The 27,472-nt window shown below is 57.8% G+C and overlaps 2 protein-coding genes across 2 annotated transcripts in view; both read right to left on the bottom strand.

Moving 5' to 3' along the window:
• Positions 1–27,472, bottom strand: part of LOC144248770 (uncharacterized) — a 261,668-nt gene that overhangs the window by 163,568 nt on the left and 70,628 nt on the right. The gene's annotated exons all lie outside the window — the stretch shown is intronic.
• LOC144248760 (olfactory receptor 14A16-like) lies at positions 24,541–25,473 on the bottom strand. Its single transcript, XM_077790752.1, has one exon. It carries the CDS (start codon positions 25,471–25,473, stop codon positions 24,541–24,543), a length of 933 nt encoding a protein of 310 aa, XP_077646878.1.

The following is a 27,472-nucleotide window of genomic DNA, read 5'->3' as shown; positions in this document are numbered from 1 at the left end:
TGTTTTTTAAAATTGGGTTTTTCTCTAAGGGTTAAATGGGCTCAGGGTTAAATAGCTTTCTGCTTTTAGAGATAAGTTCAATTTGTAACCAAGAAGCATTATGCCTGTGGCCTGAGTTCTCCCCTAACAGTTCCTGGAGGGGAATGCTGCAGCTCCAGTGCAAATTAGATGCACGCTGTCCTCTGTCACCATGTTGGCAAAGGGCCCTTGCAGATGGGTGACAGAGAACAATACACAGAATTTTATAAAGAAAAGAAGGGTGAGGTGTTACCATGATTGACAGGGGTCTTGACCAATCAAATATCTCCCAAAACTGCAGGCACCTCACGGGCCAGAACCTGAAGGGGCATGGAGCTCAAACCAATGAGAGCTTCCAGGCCTGGTCTTTCAAATGCCCTGTGTAAGGGGGGACTTGGGAAATAAAATCTCTCTGTTGCCCCATGAACTCGGGAGGAGCAGTCTTTGTCTCCTGTGCCCTCGCTGCCCCATGAGACCAAAGAGATGTTCACCAGGGCCCTCCCTGTTTGTGGCCGTCCATTGCCCAGCTGAGCAGGCAGCCAGTTGTGTTTGCAGTGAGCTGCCACAGGAAGACACACAGCAGCTGGAGATTTGAATAGCAGGGCTTGGGCCAATTCTTCTTCTTTCAGAGTGCAAGAAAGACACAAAAGCACAAGGAAACATGACAGTGTTTTGGTGGAGTCTCTTTGTCCTGTGAAGTTCAGTAGCTGTTGGTGTTTCTGTGCTGCTGCTAATCCCTTCCATGAAAAAATCATCCCAGGAAGGAGCAACAACATCTGACACTCACCAAGTGTTGCCACCAGTTGCTCCAGGTGCTGCTCCCAACAGCCCCTGTAGGACGGAGCACAGCCCCCAGTGCACACCAGCTTTGGCTGCCCTCTGGCAGAGAAGCCCTTTTGGGGCACAGGTTTCTGGGCAGGAGATGGGCACCGGTGCTGCCAGGGCTCGGGGGAACTCTGCTTGGGCGGGGACTGTGCCTCACCTGCTGCTGTCAGCGCTGCCCGGGCCCCAGGGCTCAGAGCAGCATTCCTGCCCTGGCCCACATGTTCCTGGTCTGTGTCCCACGGCCGTGCTTAGGATGGCCACCATGTGGGACGTGTCCCGAGGAGGCCGTGCCAGCTTCTGTGGAGGCCCCGTGCCCTTCCCCGCCGCGGCTGCGTCGGCAGCTGCGGGAGCTCCTGCTGCTCTGAGCCCGCAGAGCAGGGCAGCGTTTGCTGATGGGCTGAGCCCTTCCTAAAGATCCTGTTGGGCTGTCTGACACACCTGGGGCAAGGCATTCCTTCCACCCTGGGCCACTCTGGGGGGCTGGGGGTGGCCCCAGGGCAGGTGGCAGTGCGTGCAAGGGCCCTTGGTGACACGGTGCAGCATGGTCACCGTGGAATGGAACGGGGCAGGGATTCCAAGGGCCCTTGGTGACACGCTCTGGCAGAGGTGTTGGCAGTTACAAGTTACAGTTACACTCCACAGTGCTCGGTGCACACGACGAGAGAGGACGCGAGAGAGCGGTGCTGTGAGGAGCCCTCACACAGCCACTCGTTCCTTGCTGACCCAGAGCTTTCCAGAGGTATTACTCCTGCAGGTGAGCTCGTGGCCAGACCAGAGCACTTGGTGACCCCTGGCCTTCCCGAGGCATCTCTTCTGCAGCTGCCCTCGAGGGCAGACCGTGGCATTTGCTTTTCACTGCCCTTGACAGGAGTCTCCTGTCCTTGTGGCTGGAGCCCCCAGGACCAGAGTGCAGGACTTGCTGTCCTGTAGCCTTGCCAAGACTTCACTCTTGCAGGTGCCCTCAAGGCACGACTGCAGCACTTGCTGACTTGGACCTTTTCCTTTTCACCTTCTGCAAGCAGCCATGAATCCAGGCAGTGTCGTAGAGCACAGACCTGCGAGCGTGCCCAAGCTGGCCTGGGGGAAGGAGGAGAAAGAAGGCCCTGGAGCTGAACCAGCAGAGCAGCCTGAAGAGCTGGAGCAGTTCCAGCCACGGCAGAAGGGTGAGTGGCAGAGCTGGGCCACAGGGCTGGTGCCTGCAGCCAGCTTGGCCCCATGCCATGCCATGCCATGCCATGCCATGCCATGCCATGCCATCCCCTGGGGCCATGCCCATGGACAGGTTGGAATAGGGGCCGGGCAGACACCCCACAGTCGTGCTCCATGCCCTGGGCCATCGTGGGGCTGTCCCTGCCTGGGCAGCGCAGGGCTGGGCTGTGTTCTCCGGCCTCTCCCGCAGCCCCTCAGCTCGGGCTGCGCTCGCTCTTTGCCAGGTGCAGCCGTGCAGCGCACACGAGAGCAGGAACGCACCCGTGGCCGCTTCCGCAGAACAGCGCAGGTACCTGCAGCCATCCCCACCTGGGCTGGGCCTGCTGGCACTGCTCAGCCCAGCACTGTGCTCGGAGCACTCCATGCAGCATCCCGGGCTTCTTGCCCTTCTGCTGCAGATGGTTTGCAAATTCATGAAGAGGATTCGGGAGGAAGAGAGCAGCGCCATGGGCACCGTGCACAGAGCGTACTCTCCCATCTTCAAAACCAAGACCAGCGCTGCCCTGCTGGATATGCTTGTGGAGGAGGGTCCTTCCAGCCCAAAGCAAGTAAGCAGCCTGTGGCCTGGCTATTCTTCTCCCAGCAATTGCTTGGCCTCCCAAGCCACACCTGCTGCTCCCTGGGAGCCTTTGAGGCCATGGCAGTGTGGAGGCAAGGGAAGCACTTCTCTGGGGCAGCTGGGCACATTCCTTCCTCCGGCAGCTTTCCAAGTCTCCCCTTCCTTCTTCAGGTGCCCGCCATGGTGAGGTACATCCACCAGTGGCTCATGGCCAATGAGTTTCCTGAATACAATCTGTACAGGCCCCTTCTGGATCTGACAGAGGCACAGCCCTCTGACGTGGTGATGGCTCTCCTGCGTGTGGCCCCATTGTGTGACAGGTATGGGGCCCACCTGCCCAGAGGGCTCAGGGCTCAGCAGCCCTTCCCCCTGTGCAGCCTGTCCCAGGTGTCTGACACAGAGAATTCCAGGGCCCTCTGGCTGCTCCCTTTGCCAGCCCTGGCCCCTGCCAGCCCCACAGCGTGCTGCCATGCTTCCCCCCTGCCCCTCAGGGGCCAGTCCCCACAGGGCTGGGCTGCCTGCGTGCTGCCGGTGAGGGGCAGTGGGCAGAGGCAGGGCTGGCAGAGCAGCTCAGCTCCCCGCTGCCGCCCAGGCCACGCTGCTGTGTCCCAGACTCCTCTGAGACAGAGCTCTGACCCCACAGAGCTGCTCTGGCCATGTGGAAGAACATCATGTGCTCGCTGAGGACTGCAGAGCCGGCCATGCTCGTGCTCCTCGATGTGCTGGGGAGCTGGCCAGAGCACAGCACGTGCACCTCCGATGGGGACCACGCGGCTGTCCTTGCCCTGGCTGTGAGTTTCTGCCTTTGCTGGCCCCAAGGCCACCTCTCCAGCAGCTCTCCACCCTCCCTCCCCCACGGCGTCTCCCTGCCTCAGGCGCTGGGCTGAAACCTGGCCTCGGGGCAGCTCCAGGGCCACCAGGCCCGGTGCTCCCCCTGTGTCTCTCCGGGCATCTCCCTCCTGTGCTCGGGCCCTGCCACACGGACACCTCGGCACTGAGCGCTGTCTCAGGCTGCTCTGTCCTTTGCAGGCAACCGTGGTGATGTGGAAGATCCTCCAGCTGCCCTGTGTGCCACATGTAGTCACCGTGCATTTCCCTGGCCTCTTTGTGCATCTGCTCTTCCAAGTGCTCTTCAGCACTCTGGATGTGCCAGAGGAGGTCGATACCTTCTGGAAGGGATGCCAGCAGCAACACGGTCTTGCCACCAGCCCCAGCAGGTGCTCCATGCCAGTCCTCCTGTCCCTGCCATGTGCCCAGGGCAGGGGCCAGTGCTCCCAGTGTAACCTCAGCTTTGCTCTGTGCACAGCTTTGCAGAGCAGACCCTCAAGGCCCTGCTCTGCCGACTGCACTATGAGGATGTGGTGGTGGCCATGGAAGACAAGCGTGGCTGGGACACACTGCTCTGTGCTGACACCCACCACTGTGCTGTGGGCGTGCTGGCCAGGTGAGACCCCCTGCTCCCCAGCTGTCCCCGGCATGTGTGCCCTGTGCCCGAGGTGCCCCACACAGTCCCCGTGGCCGTGGGCCAGAAGGCCTTGTCACCAAGGGACGGCCAAGGAGGCTGCAAAAGGCTGGGAGAGGAGCGTGCCCAAGAGCAGCAACCTCCCCGAGGGCTCAGCTGCCCCTTGCAGGGTGGTGGAGAAAGGCCAGAGCTCTGTGAGGCAGTCCTGGGAGAGGTTTGCCCCCGCTGGCTGAGGGCTTTGACTCGTGTTTCCTCCTGTCAGAGAAATGCACCGCGCATCCGAAGCCGCGTGTTCCAGGATTGCGTTCCACCTGCTCGGGCTGCTCAGCAAGGACACGCCGTGCCGGGATTTGGCCGCCCTGGCGTTCCTTGTGGAGGTGAGCCTGAAGGCCGGCGCTGCCTCGCTGAGCTGCCTCCCGGCTCTCTGCCCTCTCTTGGCCGCAGTGCCTGGGACGGAGCCCGCGCCCTGTGCTGCTGCCTGGGCCCGGCCCTGGGCGGTTCTGGGCTCCCGCCGGCCGCTCCCCCGTCACCGGCCTGTGCCTTTCAGATCCTGGAGCACCTGAACGTGAGTGAGTGCCGGGACAGCCTCCTGCAGTTCCTGTCCAAGCACCTGCAGGGCGAGTGCAGGGGGAGGCGTCGCTTGGCACTCCGAGGCCTCGTGGCGCTCGGCACCACCAGTGTCTCGGTGAGAAGAGCGCAGGGGCTGAAGCCGTGCTGCCAGCGTGGGGCTGGGGAAGGCAGTCCCTGGGGCTTGGCTGGCCTTGGGGCACTGGAGCAGCTGCTGCCAGCTCTCCTGCCTCCTGCTGCAGCTGCCCCAGGGCATTGGCACAGGCCTTGGGCCCCTGGGCCCTGTGGCAGCAGGATGGTGTTTCACACACTTGTGTTCCACAAGTAGATGGCCATAAGGATGTGGAGCCTGCATGAGAGGCTCGTGGAACTCCTGAAGGAGGATGACAGCGTCATGCTCAGGATGACCACGGTTCTCCTCAGGGGTTTGTTCCTGTGCAATGGTGCCCCAGTAACCAGCACCCTCGCCCTGCAGCTGGCTGAGGCGCTCCTGCCACTCTTTGACAACGTAAGGCTCTGCGCCTCCAGCCACAGCCAGCGGGTGCTGCCCGCACACTTTGTGCCCTGTGCACTCATAGGCTGTGCCCAGGTGGGCCTGAAGCAGCTGACGCTGAGGCCTTTCTTCCTCCCATCCATACAGGAGGACAGCGAGGTGCAGTTGTGCTCCCTGTTTATCTTCCGAGAGATGCTGGATTTTTTTCCGGAAGAGGAAAAAAAGGTCCTGAAGTCACACGTGCGCCAGAGCCTGGTACCACTCTTCTTCCACTGCCACGATGAGAACCAGCGAGTGGCAGAGGTGAGGACTCGGCAGCTGCCGCTGGCCCCTGGCAGGGGCTGGGCTGGCCCTGCCCTGGCGCCTCGCAGGCTGCAGCTCCTGCTGGCCTTGGCACAGGGACGGGGTCCTGCGCCCTGGGCTCTGGGGCCATCTCCGCGTCTCTGCTGCTCTCCAGGCTTCTCAGGAAACACTGCTCTGTGCGGCCGAGTTCCTCAAGAGGCGGGATCTTGTACAGATGGTTCAGAACCAGAAGCTGTGGCAGTTCACCGAGTGCCTGGTAAGGAGGGCCGGGAAGCCGCAGCCCCAGCCTGGAGCAGCCCCTGAGCGCGGTGCTCGGTGTGCGGGCTGGCAGCTGTGCCCCTGCCCGCTGCTGCAGCCCGTGGCCGCGCGGGCTCTGGTCCAGGCTCCTGCGGCCCCAGCCGGGTGCCCATGGAGCCCCGGCCCGGGGGGCTGCGGGGCCAACCCTTCCCTCCTGCCGCTCTCTCCAGCTGGCAGAGGACAGCAGCAGCATGGCCGAGCACCTGCGCTGGGCCCTGCCCTACCTGCAGAGCCCACAGGAGCCCCTGCGAGAGGCGGCCGTCAGGTTCCTGGGTGAGCCACGAGCCGGGCCAGGAGGGCGTGTGGGCACAGGGCTGGCGGCGCCGCTGGCAGGGAGCTGTGCCCTGGGCCTGACAGGCTCTGTGTTCCCAGGGACGGCCGGGCGGCACCTGAGGGGGAGGAAGGAAGAGCTCCAGCTCCTCTCTGAGGGTGACCAAGGGCAGCGGGCTGCCAGCGGGGGCTGCCGGGGGAGCTGCGAGCCCTGCCCCGGCTGCGGAGGGCTCTGCTCCCTGTGCGGACCAGGGCCGGCGTGGGCAGAGCACACAGAGCTTTCAGGGCACCTGGGGGATTCCTGGCCAGCAGCTTTGGGCTGATCCAGCTGGTCCCTGCTCCCTGCTGGCCATGGCCAGAGCCGGCTGGGATGGCCCTGGCACAGAGTCCCCTCGGGTCCCCTCAGATGTGGGAACTGACCATGGCTCTGTTCCTCTCTCTTTCAGCCCTTGAAGGCATGGAAAATGACATCAGTGTCGATGTCGCAAGCCTGGCAGTTCAAACACCATACATCGTCCAGGAAGCAGAGAGAGCTCCATATTCCATCTTTGACAGCCTGCGTGATCGGCTCTGCAGGGCATGGAGGAGACGGCCTCGTCTGTCGAGGCTCGGCTGGCTGCGCTGCTGGAGCTCTGCACAGAGCTGATTCCAGAGGCTCTGTCTGCTGGGGCCACCTGAGCCAGCAGGAATGTTTTGTTTCATTAAGATTGTTCTTTTCTTTCTTTTTGTTTTTCTTTAGCATGTTAATATAGGATGTGTTGCTATAGACAGACTCCCAGGATCTTTCTTTGGCTGTTCAGGCTCTGCAGGGCTGAGGGGAAGAGGGAGAAAAGGGTTCCTGGGCTCAGCAAGCTGCCCAGGCTTGCAGGGTTGCAGGGAAAATGGCCAGAAGCCCCTTGGCCTTTGGTGGCTCTGCTGAAGCCTTTGTGCTGCCCACAGAGCAGACGGGCAGGGGCTGGAGCTGTGGGGATCACTGTGAGAGCGGTGCCTGGAGATGGCCACAAGCCCTGTCCCAGTGTCCTCCTGCCCGTGTGTTGCTGGCTGGATTGCTGAGGGCTCCCAGGTGCCTCTTGGTGGGGCTCCTCTGGAGCTCCTGTGGGGCTGCGGCGCTGCTGCCGGGCAGGTTGGCTGGGCTGGGGAGACCCTGAGGAGACGGGGCCACGAAGGGATGAGGGGCTGCGGGAGCCCTGACAGGACAAGGCAGTGGGAAGGCACGAGGGGGACGTGTGAGGGAGAGGGTAACGTTGGCTCGGGGAGGAAAGTGGGTTGGAGCCAAAGAGACCACTCACCCTGATGTTCGTGTGGCAAACAGAGCACGTTTATTCTCAAGCCCTTCCTTCTAAAGGGCCTTTGAAAACCCAGTCTGTATGATTTCACTGCTCTGATCTCTGTGCCCCTTCAGATTCTGGCCTGGGCAATGCCTGCAGCCTTGGGAGAGATGAGATGGGCCCGGCCCCTGTCAGTCAAACCAGGGCTGGTACATTCACCCCGTACAAGTCAGCCTGTACGGTGACACATGGCAACAGAGTGCGAGGCACAGCTCCGGGAGCTCCCCGTGAACCTCAGCTCTGGGACCACTGTCTGCCCCAAGCTTCAGGGGCTGCAGTGGGAGCCCGGCTGGGCTCTGCCCTGGGGCCATCCTGCAGGGACAGCTGCAAACAGGGAGCATTCCCTGCCACAAAGAGCCAAGGCAGGGCTGTAGGGCAGCTGCTCCAGCCCCGACTGCACTGCTGAGTGCTGTGCTCTGGGGCTGGGGCTCCCCGCACAGGAGACTGCACTGGTGTGCCAGAGGAGACAGAGAAGCTGCAGCTTCAGCCTAGCTGAGGTGGGTGCGTGGGCTGGAAAGAGTGGGGAGGCTCCAGGGGATTCACAGAGCTCATTCTGCTGCAAGGACGAGGAAAAAGGAGTGGGAACTCAGCAGTGAGGAGAGCTGGGGGCTGGAGAGCAGCTCTTGAATGACACTAAAATCCCACCAGACCTCTTGAGACATTGCTGCTCCTCAGCCAGTGACAGGATGAGTCCCTTAGCCTGGGGCTTGGCCTTCCTCATGGCGAGGGGCACCAAGGAAGGGAACAGTGTGATGGAGACTGGAATAGGCTGGGAACTCACTGGGGGAAAAGAGGAAGCAGTTGGGATGTAAAAGGCAGGGAGAAGAGAGAACAGTTCAGAGAAGGGCTGAGCTACTGCTTGAGCAAGCTGCAAAAAGTCATTTGGGGTCATCCCAGATTGATTTCATTTCAGAAGTTATTGAACAAGTTTATTTTTTGGGTGGCTGCATGTTTTCTTGAGCTGTATTGCTAAAATGCTCAAGCCAGTCTGTGCTGCAGGGCACCCCATTTCTCCTTTGGCTGATTGCAGCCCCGTGCTGAGCTCCAGCAGGGCCCTGGCAGAGCCCAGAGCAGCCTCAGCACCCGCACAGCCCGGCTGCAAGGAGAGAAACCAGAAAGCCCCATCAGCTGAAGGCTCCTGTCCCCTTGTCCCAGCCACCCGCGGTGCCCAGGCCATGCTGGCCGTGCCAGAGCTGTGCCCAGAGCTGCCCATCACTGCTGCCTTTGGGAGCAGAGCAGGAGGGCAGGACATGTGCCCAGCCTGCAGCCAGCCACGGCACCTCCAGCCCTCAGCAGCTGCCCAGAGCAGGACGCTCCTGTGCTCGCTGCCATCTCCCCAGAGCTCTGATCCCACCATCCCCAGCAGACAGGACCCACCTCACGCCATCCCCCGCTGGAAGAAAAGATGCTCCCAAACGATGCCCTCAGCCTTCTCCAAGGGCACAGCCCATCCACTCTGCAGCTGCTCCCAAGCACGTCCTGATCCAGACTGGACTCCACCTGAAACGCTTCCTCTAGAAAGACAAACATCAAATTATGGAAAATAGGTTACAGAGAAAAAGGGGAACAAGAAAAAAGGTCAAAGATCTTATCTCTGTCAGGGGCCTAAGGAAGGCCCAACCCCTGCGTGCCAGGGAAAAACCCACCATGGGGGAGGGAATCCCAGGCTTTCTCCCTTCCCCTGCACTGCCCCCATGGTGATCCCAAAGCAAACAAGGGCAGTGGAGCAGCCCAAGCCCTTCCTTGCCTGCAAAGCAAAGCAGCCCCTGCACAGGGTCTGGAGTCCCACCTCTGCTCCCACCATGGGGGTTTGTTTGTGTCGGGCTGGCTGCCCCAGCCCAGCCCCAGCCCGGGGCACGGTGGGTGCTGGGGGCTGTTGGCAGGGCCAGGAGCCCACTCCCATTTCGTACCCACCCCAGCCCATGCCCCCAGCCCTGCCAAAAGCAGCCTGGCAGCCGACTGAAGGATCAGCTGCATCTGCCCCAGCAAAGGGGGAACCTTTGGTTCCCGGCCAGGCTGTGCAATGCCTAAATCTGGGAGCATTCCCCTGTGTCCTCACTGTCCCCAGCAGCAGCCCCACCTGGGACAGCTTCTCCAGGGGCTCCTTCTTCCCTGGGCCAGACCAGGCTGTCAGGGCTCTGCCCAGGGCCCCAGCCATCCATGAGCCATGGCAGGCAAAACCAGGGGGATGTTGGCCACCAGTGCTTGCCACACCAGGTCTCCAGCTCAGCTCCAGCCCATGAGCTGTGTTCCCTCCTGCTGACCCCTGCTCAGAGCTACAGGCAGGACAAAACCTGTCTGGTTGGCTTTGCTACTTAGTGCCAAGAGAGTGGAGCTGTTACCTGCCAGGCCCCTGGATCCAACTGTGCATGTGGATCTCTCCCATCTTCTAGGGCAGAGGAACATGGATCACGGAAAATCTCTTCTAAGGATGGCCTGTCCAAGGGCTGCATGGACAAACACCTCTTAATGACATCCTGGCACTCTGGGGAGAGAAACCAGAAATCACCAGTCATTTGGAGAAGTTGCCCCCTTTTCCCGTGCCCAGGCCATGCTGGGTGTGCTTAGAGGTGGGCCTAAACTTCCCCATGGATTTTCTGTTTGGAGGAGAACAGGAGAGCAGGACATGTGCCACCTCCTCAGCAGCTGCCAGACCAGAATGCCCATGAGCTGCTGCTGTCTCCCAGCACTGGTATTGCTCCCGAGGCCAGAGATGAGGATCCACCTTGAGAGAGCCATGGTGGGAACAAGATCTGACCCCAGATATCTCCTGGCCCCTCCTGAACGGGTGCTTCCCCGTGACCAGGTGGTGCAGCAGGAGGCCCAGGGATCAGATCGTCACTGCCTCGCCGTGGTAGTGTTGCTGGTGGATCCACTCTGGTGGGCTGTAGGACAGGGTTCCTGTGGAACACAGACACAGTTCATCAGGGGGATGCTGCAGCCTCCAGCACCTGGAGGAGCAGCCCCCGTGCCTCCTCCTCCGGCAGGAACCCCCGCTCCGCCAGGAAACCCGACAGGTCCTGGCACCGCTCCGGATGCTCCAGCACCAGCACAAAGCTGTCGGGGAGCTGAAGCCACTCCAGGAGCTGAATGACACCAGCACAGCCAGAGGAGACCTTGTCCAGCAGCGCGATCTCCAGGGCTGCGCTGGTGCCGTGGGGCTGCGGGAGGAGCACGATGCCGTCAGTGGGGCTGATGCCGTGCCGGGGGTCGGGAACCCCTCGGCCAGCCCGGGATGCTCTGCGCCCTGCGCTGGCCCCACGCCCGCTCTCCCTCCAGGCGTCCTGGCAGCTCCCACCCTGCCGGGCCCCGGCTCAGCCCCGCCCGGCACGGCCCGGCTTCTGCCGCTGGCCCGGCTCATCACCAGCTCGCCCCGGCGCCGGACGCGGTTCCCTGGCACCCTTTTGATGGCCACCTGCGAGCCGAGGGCAGCAGCGGGCTGAGCTCGCCGCCTGCCCCGCACAGCCCCATCCTTCTCCTCCTTCTCCTTCTCTCCCTCCTCCTCCTCCTTCCCCTCCTCCGCGCCCGCCGCCGGCCCCGCCGCTCCCCGGGCGCCGTCCGAGAGCCGCGTGGCCGCGCAGCCGCCGCCGCAGCCGCCGCTGCCCAGCAGCGAACCCCGCCGGGGCCGCTCCTGCCGGGCCTCCTGCGCCTTCCCTGCGGGCGGGACGCGGCTGTCAGCGCTCGGCCCGGGCCAGGAGCGGCCCCGAGCGCCGCCCGAGCGCCCCGGGCCGGCCATGCCCCGGCGTTCTCCCCCGGCATCCCAGATTCGCCATGAAATGGGAACCCTGAGCTTGTGGAAGTGCCTGAAGGATGCCCTGTTCCTCTGCAGGGACACTCGGGCTGAGACAGGAGCCGGAGCCCTCTCTGGGGAAGCCTCCTCTGACCTGGAATTTGTGCCCTGCTAGGAGAGGAGGAGGAGGGGAGAAGGCTGGCGCTGTGTGGCAGGAGCAGGAGGTTTGGGCGGCAGGACATTCCGTCTGCGCCGCTGCCCCGCAATGGGCAGGAACGCTGTGGGGAAGACTGGGGGACACTGGAGCGGGATATGGATGGCACTGGGGGGAACTGGGAGGGCCTGGGAATGAACTCAGGTGTACTGGGAGGGACTGGAGGGGCACTGGGGCTGTACTGGGCTGTACTGGGGATGAACTGGGCTGTGCTGGGAGGGACTGGAGGGGCACTGGGGCTGTACTGGGCTGTACTGGGGATGAACTGGGCTGTACTGGGAGGGACTGGAGGGGTTGAATGGCTGTTCCCACCCGCACTGCCTCCCATTGGCCGAGACTCACGTCCATCACGGCCCCAACCAATCAGCGCCATGGATCATGGCTTTGGGGGCGGGGCCTGGGGTCTGCGCCATCTTTTCTTTTGGCTACAACTCCCGTCATGCTCTGCGGCCCCATAGAGCCCCATTAAAGCCGGGACTACAACGCCCGTCATGCCCCGCGCTCCACAGAACCCCGGTACCGCCCCCATCTGTCCCAGCAGTGTCCCCCAGACCCTCCGGGACTCCCAAGTGCCCCTCAGTGTCAATTCGGGACCCCCAAAATTTTACTGGAAAAGTACAAAAGAACAAGGAACTTTGGAAAAGCGTTTAATACAAATCCAATCCAACTTAAACTACTTGTCATAGCAGTAACTTCATTCACTCAGCCCATTTAGCCTGGAAACCCCTAAACACTGAAGTTGTTCAGGTACCCAAAAATGTTCCATATAAAGAGCATTAGAAGGAGAGGAAAGAGAGAGAGACAGGAAGAGAGAAGCTCCACAGAAAGACACACATGTGGCTCCCAGCTCCTGGGGCTCCAGTGTGGGCATGACACAAACCCCAGGAGAAGGCAGAGTCCATACCAGGGGCTGACCTTGTGCTCCTTGGTTTTAAGCCCCTGGGCCTTTGTGGGCCTCCCCCCAGCTGGGACTTCTGATATCTCAGGTGTTCAGAGCTGGGTGAGCGCTGTCCCAGCAGAGTGACTGACTGACAGCTCAGCCCAAGGTGTCTGGGGACATTGATCTCATCCAGCCTCTGACAGCGACCACGGTGACACTGGGGAACCTCATGGAGCCTCATGGAGCCATGGGTCAGTTGTGACAAGGCTGGTCCAAAGACACCCTGGTGACACCGGGAACCTCATGGGACGATGGGTGAGTTGTGACAAGGCAGGTCCAAGGACACCCTGGTGACACTGGGGAACCTCATCGAGCCATGGATCAGTTGTGACACCCTGGGGACCTCGTGGAATCAGAGGGGACCATTGGGAAGCTCCCATGGATCCAAGGGCCCAGGGTGACACTGTGCAGCCCAGAGTGTCCCAGAGGAGCCATTTTAACACTGTGTGTCCCCATGGAAGCAAGGGAACATGGGACAGACTGATGCCTTAAGTTTTAGCTTCCATATTTTCCCAATTCTGTGCTGTATCAGTCTGTAACTCTGAACTTCATGCAGAGTGTCAGCAAGTTCTTTTACAGTGTAGTCAGACAAAGCAATCCTTTTCCTGCCTGAGAACCATAGACACCGCTGCAGCTTCGGGCCCAAAAAGTGAAAACAGCAGCAAATTGAGGAGAGCAGACTGGGAGGGTGGGGCTGCATAACCTGAAGGTATAATTGGACAATTAACCCCAATATGGAAATGAACCAAATCTTAAAAAAGTGTGTAAACACGTGACCTGGCGTCCATCCTGGATGTACCCTCAGCCAGGCCCTTGTACTGCCCAGGTGAATCCTTTGAAGGCCTTTTTAATAAATCCCCACTTTACTCCTGTAACACTGTCCAGCCTCTGCTCTAGGTGGCCTCTCAAGGCATCAAGGTCTGGCTGGCTGGGCCACCTGGGGGCCACCTGACAGGTCCAGCTGGCCTTGGCATGTCCAGGGCTGCTGCTCATCTCCCCTGGAGCACTGGGGCTCGGTGCTCTCCTTCCGGTGAAAAGAACTGTCCTTCTCCTCCAGGTGCCCATGGCCAAAATTTGGATTCCTCTTCTTAGTTTGCTTCTATGCAAAGATTGTTCCCAGATGAAACCTGCCAGGACAGACAGGTTCGGCTGGCTTGGCCACCCAGGGGCCACCTCTCATCTTCCTGTGAAACACTGGGACCCTGTGCTTTTCTTTCTTATGGGAAAAAAGCACCTTTCACATCCAGGCACCCATGGCCAAAGTTGGGAATCTGCCTCCAGGATTCCCTATATCCAGGGATTTCTCCCAGGTGAAAGCTTCCAGGAGAGACAAGTCTGGCTGGCCTTGGTCTCCAAAGAGATGATCCTTATATGCCTTTGAAACACTGGGGCTTTGTGCTTTCCTTTCTGATGAAAAGAACTCTTCTTCCTGCCCAGGTGCCCATGGCCAGAACTGAGATTCCACCTTCAAAATTCTGAATATCCAAGGATTTCCCCCAGATGAAAGGTGCCAGGAGAGACAGGTCTGGCTCTCTTGGCCTATGGTGACCACCTCTCATCTTCTTCCAAAACACCTGGGCTCCACGCTTTTCTTTCCTATGGGAAAAACCATCCATCTTGACCAGATTCCCATGGCCAAAGTTTGGAATCCTCCTCCAGAATTCCCTAGGTCCAAGGAATTTTCAGTGACAAAGCTGCCAGGACAAACAGGTCTGGCTGGCCCGGCCTCCCAGGAGCCTTCTCTCTCTGCTTCTGCCCCTGCAACACTGGGGCTCTGGGCTTTCCTTCCTATGGAAAAGAACCATCCTTCTTAACAATGCAGAAATGGCCGAAATTGGGGTTCCACCTCCCAAATTCCCTATATGCAAGGGTTGCTTTCAGACAAAAAAATACCACAACGGAGAGGTCTGCTGCCCTTGGCCTCTGATGGTCACCTTTCATCTGCCCCTCAAACACCGGTGTTCTGTCCTTGCCTTCCTATGGAAAAGAACCGTCCTTCTCCTCCAGGCAGCAGGTCTGAAACTGGTATTCCACCTCTAAAATTCCCTATATCCAAGGACAAAATCTGCCAGCACCATCTGATCTGGCTGCCCTTGGCCTCTGTTGGCTGTAGCTCATCTGCCCCTGGAACGCTGGGGCTGGGTTGTTCCCTTCCTGTGGAGACCACGGTGGCACGGTGAGGACCTGGTGGAACCATGGAGTCCATTGTGACACTCTGGGGCCATGGTGACACCGCGGAGCTCCCTGGAACCCAGAGACCACCATGACTCTGTGGGGCCTTGTGGAACCATGGAGACCATTCCAACCCTTCAGGGCCTGGTGTCACCAAGGGGGCATTGTGACACCTCAGGGCCTCCTGGAAGCAAGGGACCATTGGGACACTGTGGGGCTCCATGGAATGAGGGGAACAGGGAACAGGTCTGGCAGGCTTGGCCTCCCAGGGGCCACCTGACAGGTCTGGCTGATCTTGGAATGTCAAGGGCTGCTTCTCATCTGCCCATGAACCACTGGGGCTCCGTGCTTTCCTTGCTATGGCAAAGAACTGTCCCTCTTTTCAGACATCCATGGACAAAATTGGTACTTCCCCTAAAAAATTTCCTGTATGCAAGGGTATCTGCCAGAAAAAAACCTGCCAGCTCTGGCTGGCCTTTGCCTCTGGTGGTCGCATCTCAGTTGCCTCAGAAGCACTGGGGCTCTGTTCCTTTCTTCCTGCAGAAAAGAACTGTCCCTCTTGTCCCGGGGCCATGGCAGGAACTGGAATTTGGCTGCCAACATTCCATCTATCCTAGGATTGCTCCCAGACAAAAGCTGCCAGGACAGACAGTTCTGCCTGACCTTGGCCTCTGGTGATATTAGCAGAAGGTTTTCCTTTGCAAACACCTTGGAGAGGGCCCAGAGATCTCCCGAGCTGGGTTTTGCAGGCCTCAAGAACATAACCCATGTATGGAGGCTGATGTGCCTGGGCTCAGCTGTGAAGAGACTGAGGACAGATCAGGAGTGGCCTGGCAGGGCTTGAAGGGTGGATGTGGAAATGGTGGAGCTTTTCTCCATAGTGGGAATCAGGCAGGGAGAGAAATTATGCCACAAATGCAGCTGGGGAAGTCCAGACTGGACACAGGAGGAGAAAGGAATTTCCCTCCCAGGGCAGGGCTGTGGTGCAACACGTCCCCAGCAGGAGCCTGGAGCAGCCCAAGGCTCTGTGTGGCCAGGCAGGGGCAGCAGGAGGCAGAGCTGCCAGCAAAGGAAGGGCCAGTGAGGTGGAGCAGCCGGGGGTGACGACAGCCTGCAGGGACAGAGGCGCAGGGCAGGGACACCGTGGGACAGCCTGGGCTGCAGAGGGCACAGGGATGTGCAGCAGCTGCAAGGCCCTGACAGAGCCAACCTGTGCAGCCCTTTGGCCACGGCTGCTGGCCCTGGGCCTGAGGCCACGAGGGGACAAGTGACCCTTGCAGCCCTGGGGCCTCAGTGCCTCCTTGTCCCTGCTCAGCAGCCTGGCAGGGGCCGCCCCATGGTCCTGCCCTTGGCGCTGCACATCCCCACATGCCAGTGCCCATCCCGGGAAGAGCCCTGAGCAATGAGGGAGGGACAGGATCTGCCTTGCCAGGGGCTGGGGCTCAGGCCTGGGCCCTTTGCATTCCTGAAACACATCCAGGTTTGCTCAGCACCAGAGACACCTTCCCCTTGCTTGTCCCCAGCTGTCATCAGTGCCTTCAGTGTTCTGCTCTGACTGGAACCTGGGGACACTTTCTCAGTGTCCCTAACAGTGATCTCTTCAAAGTACAAGAAACTTCAATGTTTCAATATAACTGAGATCCTGAGAGGTTTGTGACATCTCTGAGGGGGATGTGACATCACAGAGCTGGCTGTGATGTCCCAGAGTAGGGTGTGAGGCCATCGAGCAGACTCTGCCATCATCGAGGGTGGCTCTGTGGCATCAGAGAGTGTTGTAACATCATAGAGCAGGCTGTGACATCACAGAAGAGACTGTGACTTCACACAGTGACTTTGTGACATCATAGTCTTCTGTGATATCAGAGCACTGCTGTATGGCATCACAGGGTGACATCATAGAGTTGGCTCTGTGACATCACAGAGGCTGTGTGACAGCACAGACTGGGCTTTGTGACAGCACAGGGGCTGTGTGAGGTCACTGGGGAGGTCACTCTGCCCCATTCCCCTCCCAGTTCCCCCAGAGAAGTCCAACGCTGCTCGTGCACAGCGGGGTCCCCTGTCCCCCCGAGTCCCCCCGCCCCCGGCGCTGCAGCCTCCCCCAGAGGATGTTCCACGAGATCGACCCCAGAGCCTGACACGGGGACGGGGGCTGGAGCCATGGGGGGTGGGACAGGGGGACAGGGACCCCCCAGCAGCATCCCCATGTCCTCCAGGGCCAGAACCTGGGCCAGGGCTCCTTCACCCTGTGACCAACGAGGGCTTGAGAGCGCTGAAAAAATCCCCAGCAAAAACCAGATTTAATATTAAAGTGACAGCAGCACAAAGTTCCTTGGCAAGAGTCACTCTGCTCCTGACTGGACACTTCAGGCACAGCAAGGAAACAAAGCAACAACGAAACCAAACAAAATCCAGGCAATCAAACCAGAAATGAATCGAGAACTGTCACTGTGTGTGTGTGTGTGTGTGTGTGTGTGTGTGTGTGACAAAAGGGCAGTGAGGGCAAGGATAAAAGGAATATGGCCTAAAAGCTTAACAGAGTTCAAACTTAACAGGACTTACACCTTAACCTTAAATGATAGCTTCACAGTCACAATTTAGCAAAAGAAAAGAGCTTAACAGTATTTAACCTAACTTATAACCTACAACGTAGCAATTTAACAGAGGAATAACATTTAAAAATATTTAACTCAGCTTATAACTTATATAAAACATAACAACTTAGCAAAAGGACAACTCTTAGAAGCATTTCACTTAGACCTTGTGATTTAACCTCACCTACAGGCCTGACTGGCTCAGCTATCCAAGGCACTCAGAGCATTTCTGCCACATTTGCCCAGCACAGGCACTCCTGTGTGCACACAGACACAGAGAGTCAGTGCAAGGCACCTGTGAGAAATTCCCCTGAGCAAAGGGAAATGCTCCATGAGGATGATTTGGCATCTCCCCAGCAGGGAAGGGTTGAGCCTGGAGGAGTGAGGGGATCGGCCCAGGCTCCCTCGTTGTTGGGGATCCCCGAGTGCAGCAAACGGGAGAGTTCCCGGCTCGGAGAGGCCCCACTCAGAGGGAGTCGCTGGCCCAGGAGAGCTCCAAGGCTCCTTTTGGAGCGCTGTTTGTAGGGCCCCAAGAGAGGGGCTGCAGTCCCAGCCATGTTTCATCCTGGCCGCACTTGGCATCAGCAGCTTTCTTTGGCAGGGTGAGAACAGGGATGTTGTGCCACTGAGGGAACACAAACAGTTCCCAGGGCTGCTCCTAAAGCAGCCAGGAGCTGGCTGGGCAGCAGCAGTGCCTGGAGCAGAGCGTGTTTGTGATGAGCTCCAGAGGAGCTGAGCCCAGGGGCTGCTGGCCAAGGCCGAGGCCAGCGAGCATTTCTCAGCTGGCAGGGCGGCCTGAGAAGGGGACGGGGGAATGCACCAGCACAGGAACCATGGAACCAAGGGACCATTGTGACACTGTGGGGCCTGTGAGACCAAGGGACCATTGTGACACTGTGTGGCCTCATGGAACTGTGGAGACCATTATGACACTTTGAGGTTTCATGGGACTAAGGGACCATTGTGACACTGCGAGACCCCAGGGAGCCAAAGGTCCATTGTGACATTGGAAGGCCTCATGGAGTCACGGAGACACCATGAAGAGACTTCACAGCCTCATGGAAACACGGGGCCATTGTGACACTGTGAGGCACCATGGAACCAAGGAGACCATTGTGACACTGAGGCGACTCATGGGATCATGGAGATGATTGGGACACTATGAGGCCCCACGGAATAAGCAAAGCATTGTGACACTGTGAGGCCTCATGGCACCAGTGAGACCATTGTGACCCCAGGGGTCCCCACAGAACCAAGAGGACCATTGTGACATTGTGGGGCCTCGTGAAACCAAGAGGCCTTTGTGGCACGGCAGGGCTGCAGGGAACCAAAGGTCCATTGTGACACTGCAGGGCCTCATGTCATCAGTGTTCCATTGTGACCCTGTGGAGCCAAAGGAGACCATTGTGACACCACAATCCCCAGGGCCGAAAGGTCCATTGTGACATTGTGGCCTCATGGAACAGAGGAGTCCCATGCCATTGTGGGGCCTGGGGAACCACGGAGACCCCTGGGACACTGTGGGGCCCCAAGGAACCAAGGGAACACGGAACAGGTCTGGCTGGTTTGGCCTCCAGGGGCTGCCTGACAGCTTGGCACCTGGAGGGTCTCTTCCCATCTGCTATTGAAGCACTGGGGCTCGGGGCTTTCCTTCCTATGGAAAAGAACTCTCCTTCTCTAGGCACACATGGCCTGAATTGGGATTTCACCTCCATTTCCTTATATCCAGGGATTGTTCCCATGGACATATTGCCAGGACAAATCTGGCAGGCAGTTGTTTGGTAACGGTCACTGCTTATCTGTCCCTAAAACACTGGGGAAGGCTCAATGCTTTCCTTCCTTTGGGAAAGAACTGTCCTGCTTCTCCAGGTGCCCATGGCCAAAATTGGGATTGTCTCCAAAATTCCCTAAATCCAAAGACTGCTCCCAGACAAAATCTGCTATTTCTGAAAAGTCTGGCTGGCCTTGGCCTAGTGAGGCTCTCACCTGCCTTCCAAACAGTGGGGCTCTGTGTTTTCCTTCCTATGGAAAAGAACTGTCCTTCTCCTACAGGTGCCAATGGCCATACTGGGATTTCACCTCCAGCACTGCCTGACAGACTGGAGGAGATTGTTGGCTGGAAACATTTCATGTGTAGGGGAGGAAGGGACAGGTTCAGCCTTGCCCTGCCCTGGAACCCCAGCCTTGCCCTGCCCTGGAACCCCAGCCTTGCCCTGCCCTGGAACCCCAATCCCCCCAGAGCCTCTATCCCAGCCCAGCAGTGTCTGCCAGTCCCTGGCACAGCACAGGCAATGCTCCACAGCCACCTCTGGAGCCCCAGCCCAGCTCCTGAGTGACCAAATGACCCCAAGTCCCACCTGGGGGAAGGGCCCAGGAAGACCAAGGGAATTTAAGGCTGACCAAAAGGCAAGCACACATCTTGACTCTACCTCCTCTTGGAATTTCCAATTGAACACCACTGGAATCCAGGAGCTGGTACCTTTGTGTGCTTCTCTGTATCTATTCTGTCTTTCTCTCTTTCTGTGTCTTAATCTTATACTTCTCTCCTCTTGAACATTTTGATTAACTTAAAATAGATCAGGCTTAAAGTTGGTGAAGCTGAATCAAGATGCTTTGTGTCTGACAATCCATCAGACTCTGTCCCTACCCCCACCCCACCATTTCCCCCATCCAAGCCCTGGCACTCAGAGCAGCCTTGTGCAAATCTGAGCTCCCTCCAGGCCAGGCTGCACCTGCAGGTTTCAGCTCCTTGGCTCCAACTCCCACCTGCTTTCCTTGGAGAAGGAGCTGCCCCAGACACAGAGGAATGTTCATTTCTTGCCAGCCAACAAAGCCAAGGGAAGGCACAGCTCCATCAAAAGCAAAAGTCATTCCACTGCTGGCTATTAAATCCACTGTGCACAGCAGACAGTCTCAGAGCAATGGAAAACACCTTCTGTGCCCAGCACAGATCCCAATGTCCCCCAAAACCCTCCCTGCCCCGATTCTGCCCGGATTTGCTCTTTGCACACACAAGACACAGGCTGAAGTCAGGAGCTCCCTCCATGCCCAGAGGGAGGAAAAGAGGGAAAGTGGATGAAGAGCTCTCCTGTGCAGAGCCAAGGTCCAAGTGCAGCCCCTGCAGTGGGAACCACAACTCATCAGGTTTGTGTCCTTTGGGCTCAGGGATGGTGACACTCAGAGGCACAGAAAGGTTTCTTGCCAACAAACACAAGCTGAGCATGTGAACCGTTAAATAACCATCACAGCTCTTCCCTCAGCTCTCTGGGATGTCCCAGCAGCATCTGACATGTCCCCCATCTCCAAGGGATTTCTCTACAGGAACAGATTTAGACAAACATATATGAAAATATAGTTATGTGATAGATATAAACACAAGAAGGGTGTTGACTGATATGATATTTATTTGAACTTTAGAAAGAGTGGACAACTCCCTGAATATCAAAGCATGAAACCAGGCAGATGAGAGGCCCTTGAATGACCAGAGAGAACTTAGAGGGGGAAATCTTGGAGGAAGAGGAATGACATACAACCATCTGGCCTAGTGAAGAGACGTCCTTAGACATGACTATTTCAACAGAAGAGCTGGTAACAGCTGAAGGAAGAGGGAGAGGAAAGAATAAACAGAATATTGGTGACAGAAGTCAAGAGTAATATTAGTATTATTTCTCCTGCTATCAGTATATTTCCAGGAAATTCCCATGCTGGGTGGTAAGATTTTGCCATTTCCTAAAAGTACTCAAATTTCCCAGATAATAAAGATGTACAGGTATGTTTTGAAACTAACAGGTATTAAAACCTGTGCCTGTTTCCAGGCAGACATCAGTTGTGTGCCCATGAACAGGCAGTGCCACTTGTGCCATGAGATGCCGAGCTGGGATTGGATCTCTCAGAGAGGAGCTGAGGGAGAGCAGAGCACCTTGAAAGCTGCAGGTCCCTGCCAGCCCCGCAGGGCTCCTGTGCCATCAACATCTGCTCTGCTCCAGTCTGGAACAGGGCCCAGCACGGTGCCGGGACCATCAGAGAGCTGAGGTGTGAGCTGGAATTCCATGGCCTCCCCATGGCACAGCAGCCCTGCATTTCCCTGCTCCAGCCTTGGTCTCCAGCACAGCCATGGAGGCTCTTTGGGCTCCTGAGTGTTCCTGCAGCCCCCAAGGGCAGCTGAGCTCTGCCTTGGGCACAGGCAGCCCTGGCCAGCGCAGGCCATGCTCAGCAATTCCTTGTCTGTGCCCGGCCTTGCTGCCAGCCCCGGCAGCGGCTGCGTGGCCCCTCTGTGGCCCTGTGCTGGCCCAGCCATGGTGCCACAGCCCCTGTGCAGCCCAGCCCAGGACAGGAGCATTGCGGCTGGGAACGGCCCCTGTGCCGTGGGGCCCTGGGCAGCCTTGGGGCTCTGTGCCCCATGGCCTCCCTGCTGGGCAGCCTCTGCCAGCTCCTGCAGAGCCCGTGGCACCTGTGGGGCTGCACAGACAGCCAGGTGCGGGTTGGGCTCTTTTCCAAAAGAACAGGGACAGGACAAAAGGACACAGCCTTCAGCTGCACCAGGGGATGTTTAGGCTGGACATCAGGAAATATTCTTCACACAAAGGGTGATTGGGCATTGGAATGGGCAGCCCAGGGAGGTGGGTGAGTCTCTGTCCCTGGAAGTGTTTCAGGAAAGACTTGGCTGTGGCACTCAGGGCCATGGTCTGGGTGACAAGGTGGTGTTGGGTCCCAGGTTGGACTTGATGCTCTCCAAGGTCTTTTCCAGCCTGGTGGATTCTCTGATGATTGTGACACTGCAGGGCCCTGGGGAAGCAAGGGGCCATTGTGACACTGCGGGGCCTCGTGGCGCTGAGAGGACCATGGTGACACTGTGTACCACATGGCACCGCAGAGCCACGGGGCCACTGTGACACTGTGGGGCTGAATGGAAGCAAGGAGTGCATTGTGACAGTCTGGGTCCTGGTGGGACCAGAGAGGCCACCGTGATCCTGCGGGGCCTTGTGGAACCAAGGGGCCATTGTGACACTGAGGGACCAAGGAGACCCTTGGGAGAGCCTGGGGACAATGGAATCAAGGGGCCATTGCTCCATTGCAAGGACTCTGGGAACTGAGGGAAAAATTGTGTTTCTGTGGTGCCCCATGGAACCAAGGACCCATGGTGACACTGCAGGATCTTTTATCACCAGGGCTCCATTGTGACACTGCAGCACCAAGGAATTCCTTGTGGCACTCTGAGGCTTCATGGAACCAAGAGGCCACTGTGACCCTGCAGTGCCTTGTGGAACCCTGCAGAGCTTTGTGACAGAGCAGGACCTCGTGTCATGATGGGGCCATGGTGACACTACAGGGCCCCATGGAACTGAGGGGGCAGTGCTGCCCCTCAGGGACTCCTGGAATGAAGGAAACATGTTTGACACCGTGGTGGCTCTTGGGACCAAGAGGCCATTGTGACACTGTGGGACCAAGGAGAGCATTGCTGCCTGCCAGACCTCATGGAACCAAGGATCCACTGTGACACTGCAGGGCCTTGGGGGACCACGGTGACATTGTGACACTGCAGGGCCCAAGGATCCAAGGGACTTTGTGATACCAAGGGGTCCCATGGAACCAAAGGGACATTGTGACACTGGGAGACCTCATGGAATCGTGGAGACCATTGGGACACTCTGGGGCCTCATTAACCCTGGTGACACCAAGTTGTCTAGAAGTGTTGATCTGCTGGAGGGTAGGAGGGCTCTGCACAGGGCCCTGGCCAGGCTGGATCCAGGGCCCAAATCCAACAAGGTGAGTTTTAACAAGTCCGAGTGCCGGGTCCGGCACTTTGGCCACAACAACCCCTGCAGCGCTACAGGCTGGGGACAGAGGGGCTGGACAGCAGCCAGGCAGAAAGGGACCTGCAGGGACTGATGGACAGCAGGCTGGACATGAGCCAGCAGAGTGCCCAGGTGGCCAAGAAGGCCAATGGCTCCTGGCCTGGATCAGGAATGGTGTGGCCAGCAGGAGCAGGGCAGTGATTCTTCCCCTGTGCTGGGCACTGGTTGGGCAGCACATCAAGGGCTGTGTCCAGTTCTGGGCCCCCCAATTCAGGAAGGACATGGAGGGGCTGGAGCATGTCCAGAGAAGGGGAACAAGGCTAGTGAGGGATCTGGAGCACAAGTGCTGTGAGGAGTGGCTGAAGGAGCTGGGGTTGTTGATCCTGGAGAAGAGGAGGCTCAGGGAAGACAAGGTGGTGTCAGGGCACAGGTTGGACTCGATGATCTCCAAGGTCTTTTCCAGCCTTGCTGATTCTGGGATTATCTGAAAACACCCTTGGAGCAGTTGCAGGAGAAGCCCTGGGCCTCCTCTTCAGAAGCTCCAGCAGCCCAGGGCTCTCAGCTTCTCCTCACAGCCCCAAAGCCCATCCTGTCAGTCCTGCAGAGCCTCTGCAGCTCCTCCTCACTGCCCAGAACAGGGAGCCCCACAGCCAGACACAGCAGCCCAGATGTGCCCCTCTGGCCTGGGCTGCCTCTGGCAAGGGAGCAGCACCAGGCACTGCAGGAGCCTGCAGACAATTCCTGCAGCACTTGTGGGATGATCCTGCTCCCCAAGGGATGTTCCCATGGTGCCAAGTCAGGAACTGCAATGGGGAGTGGGGCCAGAGAGGAAAGGGCAAACAAGGATAGGCCGTGTGCAGGGGAGGGAACAGGGCTGGGCAAGAGGAACAAATCTGGTCCAGGGAAGAGTAAAGAAAGCAAAGGTGAAGCCAAGGACATGCTCCGGGCAGTTTGGGGGTGGCTGCCAGGCAGCTCTGTCTCTGAGCAGCAGCATCTCCAGTGGGACAGGAAACTCCCAGCTGAAAGGAAAAAACTTTCTGGCTGACTGCAGAGGCCAGGACAAAGCTGAGTGGTTTCCCTGACATCCCCCAGCCCTTCCTGGCCCCAGGGGCTGATGGCATTTGTGCTCCCTCAGGTTCATGTCCCCACACCAACAGCCTGGGGCTGCTCACGGGGGTTTTCTGTGCTGAGCATTGGCCTGGCCGTGTTCTTGAGAGAGCCTGGGCAAGGAGCCTGGAGCCCCCAGGCCCTGGCCTGAGGCGTCAGCGCTGCCCCAGCAGTGCCCATGGCCTGTCCCTGCTGCAGCCCCGGCACTGCCACCCCCAGGACTGTGCCCGGCCCCGAGAGCACTCAGGCCCTGCAGCAACACCAGGGCCACCAGGGCAGCGGGGCAGGGCCACGGGAGCAGCACTGGCAGCACCAAGTGCTGCTGCTCCTGGGCACAGCTGCTGTGCCAGCCCTGATCTGCCCCAGCTCTGCACACAGACATTGCTGCTGCAGCTCCAGAGAAGGCAACAAAAGGGCATCTCTGCAGAAAACTCTGCTGGGACATCCTTGAGTTCATTTAAAGCCACTGAGAGTGAAGTGCCTCATTGACATAGTCTGTGGGCACAGGGAAGATGGAGAGAAACACAATGAGAAAGGGTACAAAGCATTATATTTCTTTGTGAACAACATAAAAATGTAAAAAGAACCCCCAAAATAAACCAACAAGAAGTATCAAATATGACTTTTATTCAAATTGATTTGCATAAATTTGCCAGCAGTTTAATCTTCATGAAAGCATCCAGCCATCAGTGTCCACACTGACGCCTTGAGTTCCTGGTTCCTCAGGCTGTATATGAGGGGGTTCAGGGCTGGAGTCACCACCGAGTATAGAACAGACAGGGACAGATCCAGGGATGGGGAGGAGATTGAGGGGGGCTTCAGGTAGGCAAACACTGCAGTGCTGAGGAACAGAGAGACCACAGCCAGGTGAGGAAGGCAGGTGGAAAAGGCTTTGTGCCGTCCCTGCACAGAGGGGATCCTCAACACAGCCCTGAAGATCTGCACATAGGAGAAAACAATGAACACAAAGCAACACAATGATAAGCTACCAATAACCACAAGAAGCCCAAATTTCCTGAAGTAAGATTTGGAGCAGGAGAGCTTGAGAATCTGTGGGATTTCACAGAAGAATTGGCCCAGGGCATTGCCATGGCACAGGGACAGGGAAAATGTATTGGCTGTGTGCATCAGAGCATTGAGAAAGGCACTGGCCCAGGCAGCTGCTGCCATGTGGGCACAAGCTCTGCTGCCCAGGAGGGTCCCGTAGTGCAGGGGTTTGCAGATGGACACGTAGCGGTCGTAGCACATGATGGTCAGGAGGAAATACTCAGCAGAGATGAAGAACATAAAGAAAAATAGCTGAGCAGCACATCCTGTGTAGGAGATGTTCCTGGTGTCCCAGAGGGAATTGTGCATGGCTTTGGGGACAGTGGTGCAGATGGAGCCCAGGTCGCTGAGGGCCAGGTTGAGCAGGAAGAAGAACATGGGCATGTGCAGGTGGTGGCCGCAGGCTACGGCGCTGATGATGAGGCCGTTGCCCAGGAGGGCAGCCAGGGAGATGCCCAGGAAGAGGCAGAAGTGCAGGAGCTGCAGCTGCCGCGTGTCTGCCAGTGCCAGCAGGAGGAAGTGGCTGATGGAGCTGCTGTTGGACATTTGCTGTGGCTGCACATGGGCACCTGTTCTTGGAGAAAGGACAGGGACAAGTCAGGAGAGGCTGCTCAGAGCCAAACCTGGGCCATTCCCTGCAGCCTGTCCTGCTGGGACTCACCCACCCTTGTTCCTGCTCTGGGAAAACCTTCACCCAGGTCCCTGCCTGAGCTCCAGTTGTGCTGGCTGAGTGTGCCAGGAGCATCCAGGTCTGTGCATGGGGGCTCTCGAGGAGCCATCCCTGCCCTGCTGCCCTGGGTTTGTGGCTATGGGGCAGAGGGACAAGGCTGGATATTCAGGAGTTTTCAGGGGACTCACTTATAGTGCAGAAAGGCTTGGTACCATCTGCACTACCAAGTCTGGAGGACATGGATTTAGGAATATATGTATAGAACACTTTCCCTACCCACACATCATTGCTGGGTCTCTGAGGTCAGAAATCCCCAGCATTCCTGCTGCACTCAGAGTTTGCCACTGAGAGATGTGAGAGGCAAAGGATTCCCTGTGGCTGAGGGAAGGTGAGGGGCTGGATGGGCTTGTTCCCCCAGCACTGCTCTGTTCAGCCCCCTCTGCTTCCCTGAGCATCTCCCTGGGCCTGGACATCCCCTCCTGAGAGGTGCCTTGTCCCTGCCAGCGCTCACAGAGTCCATCCCACCCTGTGTGCCCTCGGCCCGGCCCTACAGAAACCTGCCTGTGTGCAGGGCCCTGGCTGGGGCAGGCTCTGTGTGCAGCTGGGCAAGGGCAGCTCAGGAGAGCCCTGCTGGGCCCTGCAGAGGTGATGCTGCTGCTGCCCAGGGCTGAGGAGTGGCTGAAGGCCCTTTGGGAGGCTCCCAGAAGAGACACTGACCACCCAAAGTCACAGTTCTGGAGTCCCTGTAAATGTTCAAACATTCCTTTGATGATCCTGTGTGTCTTTTTCAACTCAGAATGTTCTGTCATTCTGGGACTACAATTCCTGTTCTGCTTCTCTCATCCCCCTGTTGTCTATAATTAAAGGATAAAAAAAAGCATTGCAACAGTATGAGAACAATAAAGTAAAAACCAGATCTCTATTGGAAGCTTCCAGGTGTCCCAGTGGGGATGAGGCACACCCAGCCCCTGATTTCAACAATTCATTAAGGTTGATTAATTAGGATATTTAACAAGGACATTCAAAAGGATATTCACTTGTCCTAGTTACACACCCCTGGCTCAACACATTGGAGTAGGTCCAAAGACTTTTTTCCCCCAGTTTTCATTATCACTGCTGGCATACAAAAACCAAAATGTTCTTCTTGTAGGTCCACACCATGTTGAAATGACTATATAAAATTCAAAAATGTATTTATACAGTCAGTTTATTTTTCTAAATTCTAAGAGAAACCATAAGGAAATGTACTAGAGTTAATTAAATATTATAGATATAGAGATATATACTAACAATTTAATATTGTTCAGTAAGAGTTTAAGAGAGTTAATCAAGAGTTTAATAGCAATAATTAAGGATTATAGTTTTCTAAGTATATAAATATAATCCTAGGCTTTCCTTCTTTGGGAAGTGTCCTCCGGAGCTGTGCCCAGGCTGGTCTGGAGCTGGGAGCAGCCCTGCCCCAGCCAGCCCCTCTCAGCAGCAGCACCTGCCCTGCTCAGGGTGGCTCCTTCCCCCCACAGCTCCTGGCCAGCGCTGGGAGCAGCTCCAGGGCCGGCTGAGAGCTGTCCCTGGCAGGCAGCAGAGTCCCTGGCCCAGCACAGCGCCCTGGGCTGCAGGACCCTGCTCTGCAGGACAGCCCTGGGCACCCCTGGCTGCTCTGCACAGGAGATGAGCAGAGAATGCACTCACAGGCTCTGTGGGCATTGGCATGTTCCAGCTTTAGGAGATCTCTCCAGGAGCTGCAGCTGCATTGTCCTGCAGCCAGAGGTTCCTGTGCCAAGGGCTGGCAGGGATTCTGCCCCAGGCACTTCTCAGCCCCTTCCCAGCCCTGACTGATTGAAGCTCTCTGTGCCTCTGTGCTGTGCCCAGGCTGGC

This window comes from Lonchura striata, unplaced genomic scaffold, assembly GCF_046129695.1.
Source record: "Lonchura striata isolate bLonStr1 unplaced genomic scaffold, bLonStr1.mat Scaffold_85, whole genome shotgun sequence".
Classification (NCBI taxonomy): domain Eukaryota; kingdom Metazoa; phylum Chordata; class Aves; order Passeriformes; family Estrildidae; genus Lonchura; species Lonchura striata.
This window is presented reverse-complemented; position numbering and strand designations above follow the sequence as displayed.

Excerpts from the sequence above, each read along its gene's own strand:
- LOC144248760 (XM_077790752.1), bottom strand. The coding sequence starts at position 25,473 with ATGTCCAACAGCAGCTCCATCAGCCACTTCCTCCTGCTGGCACTGGCA.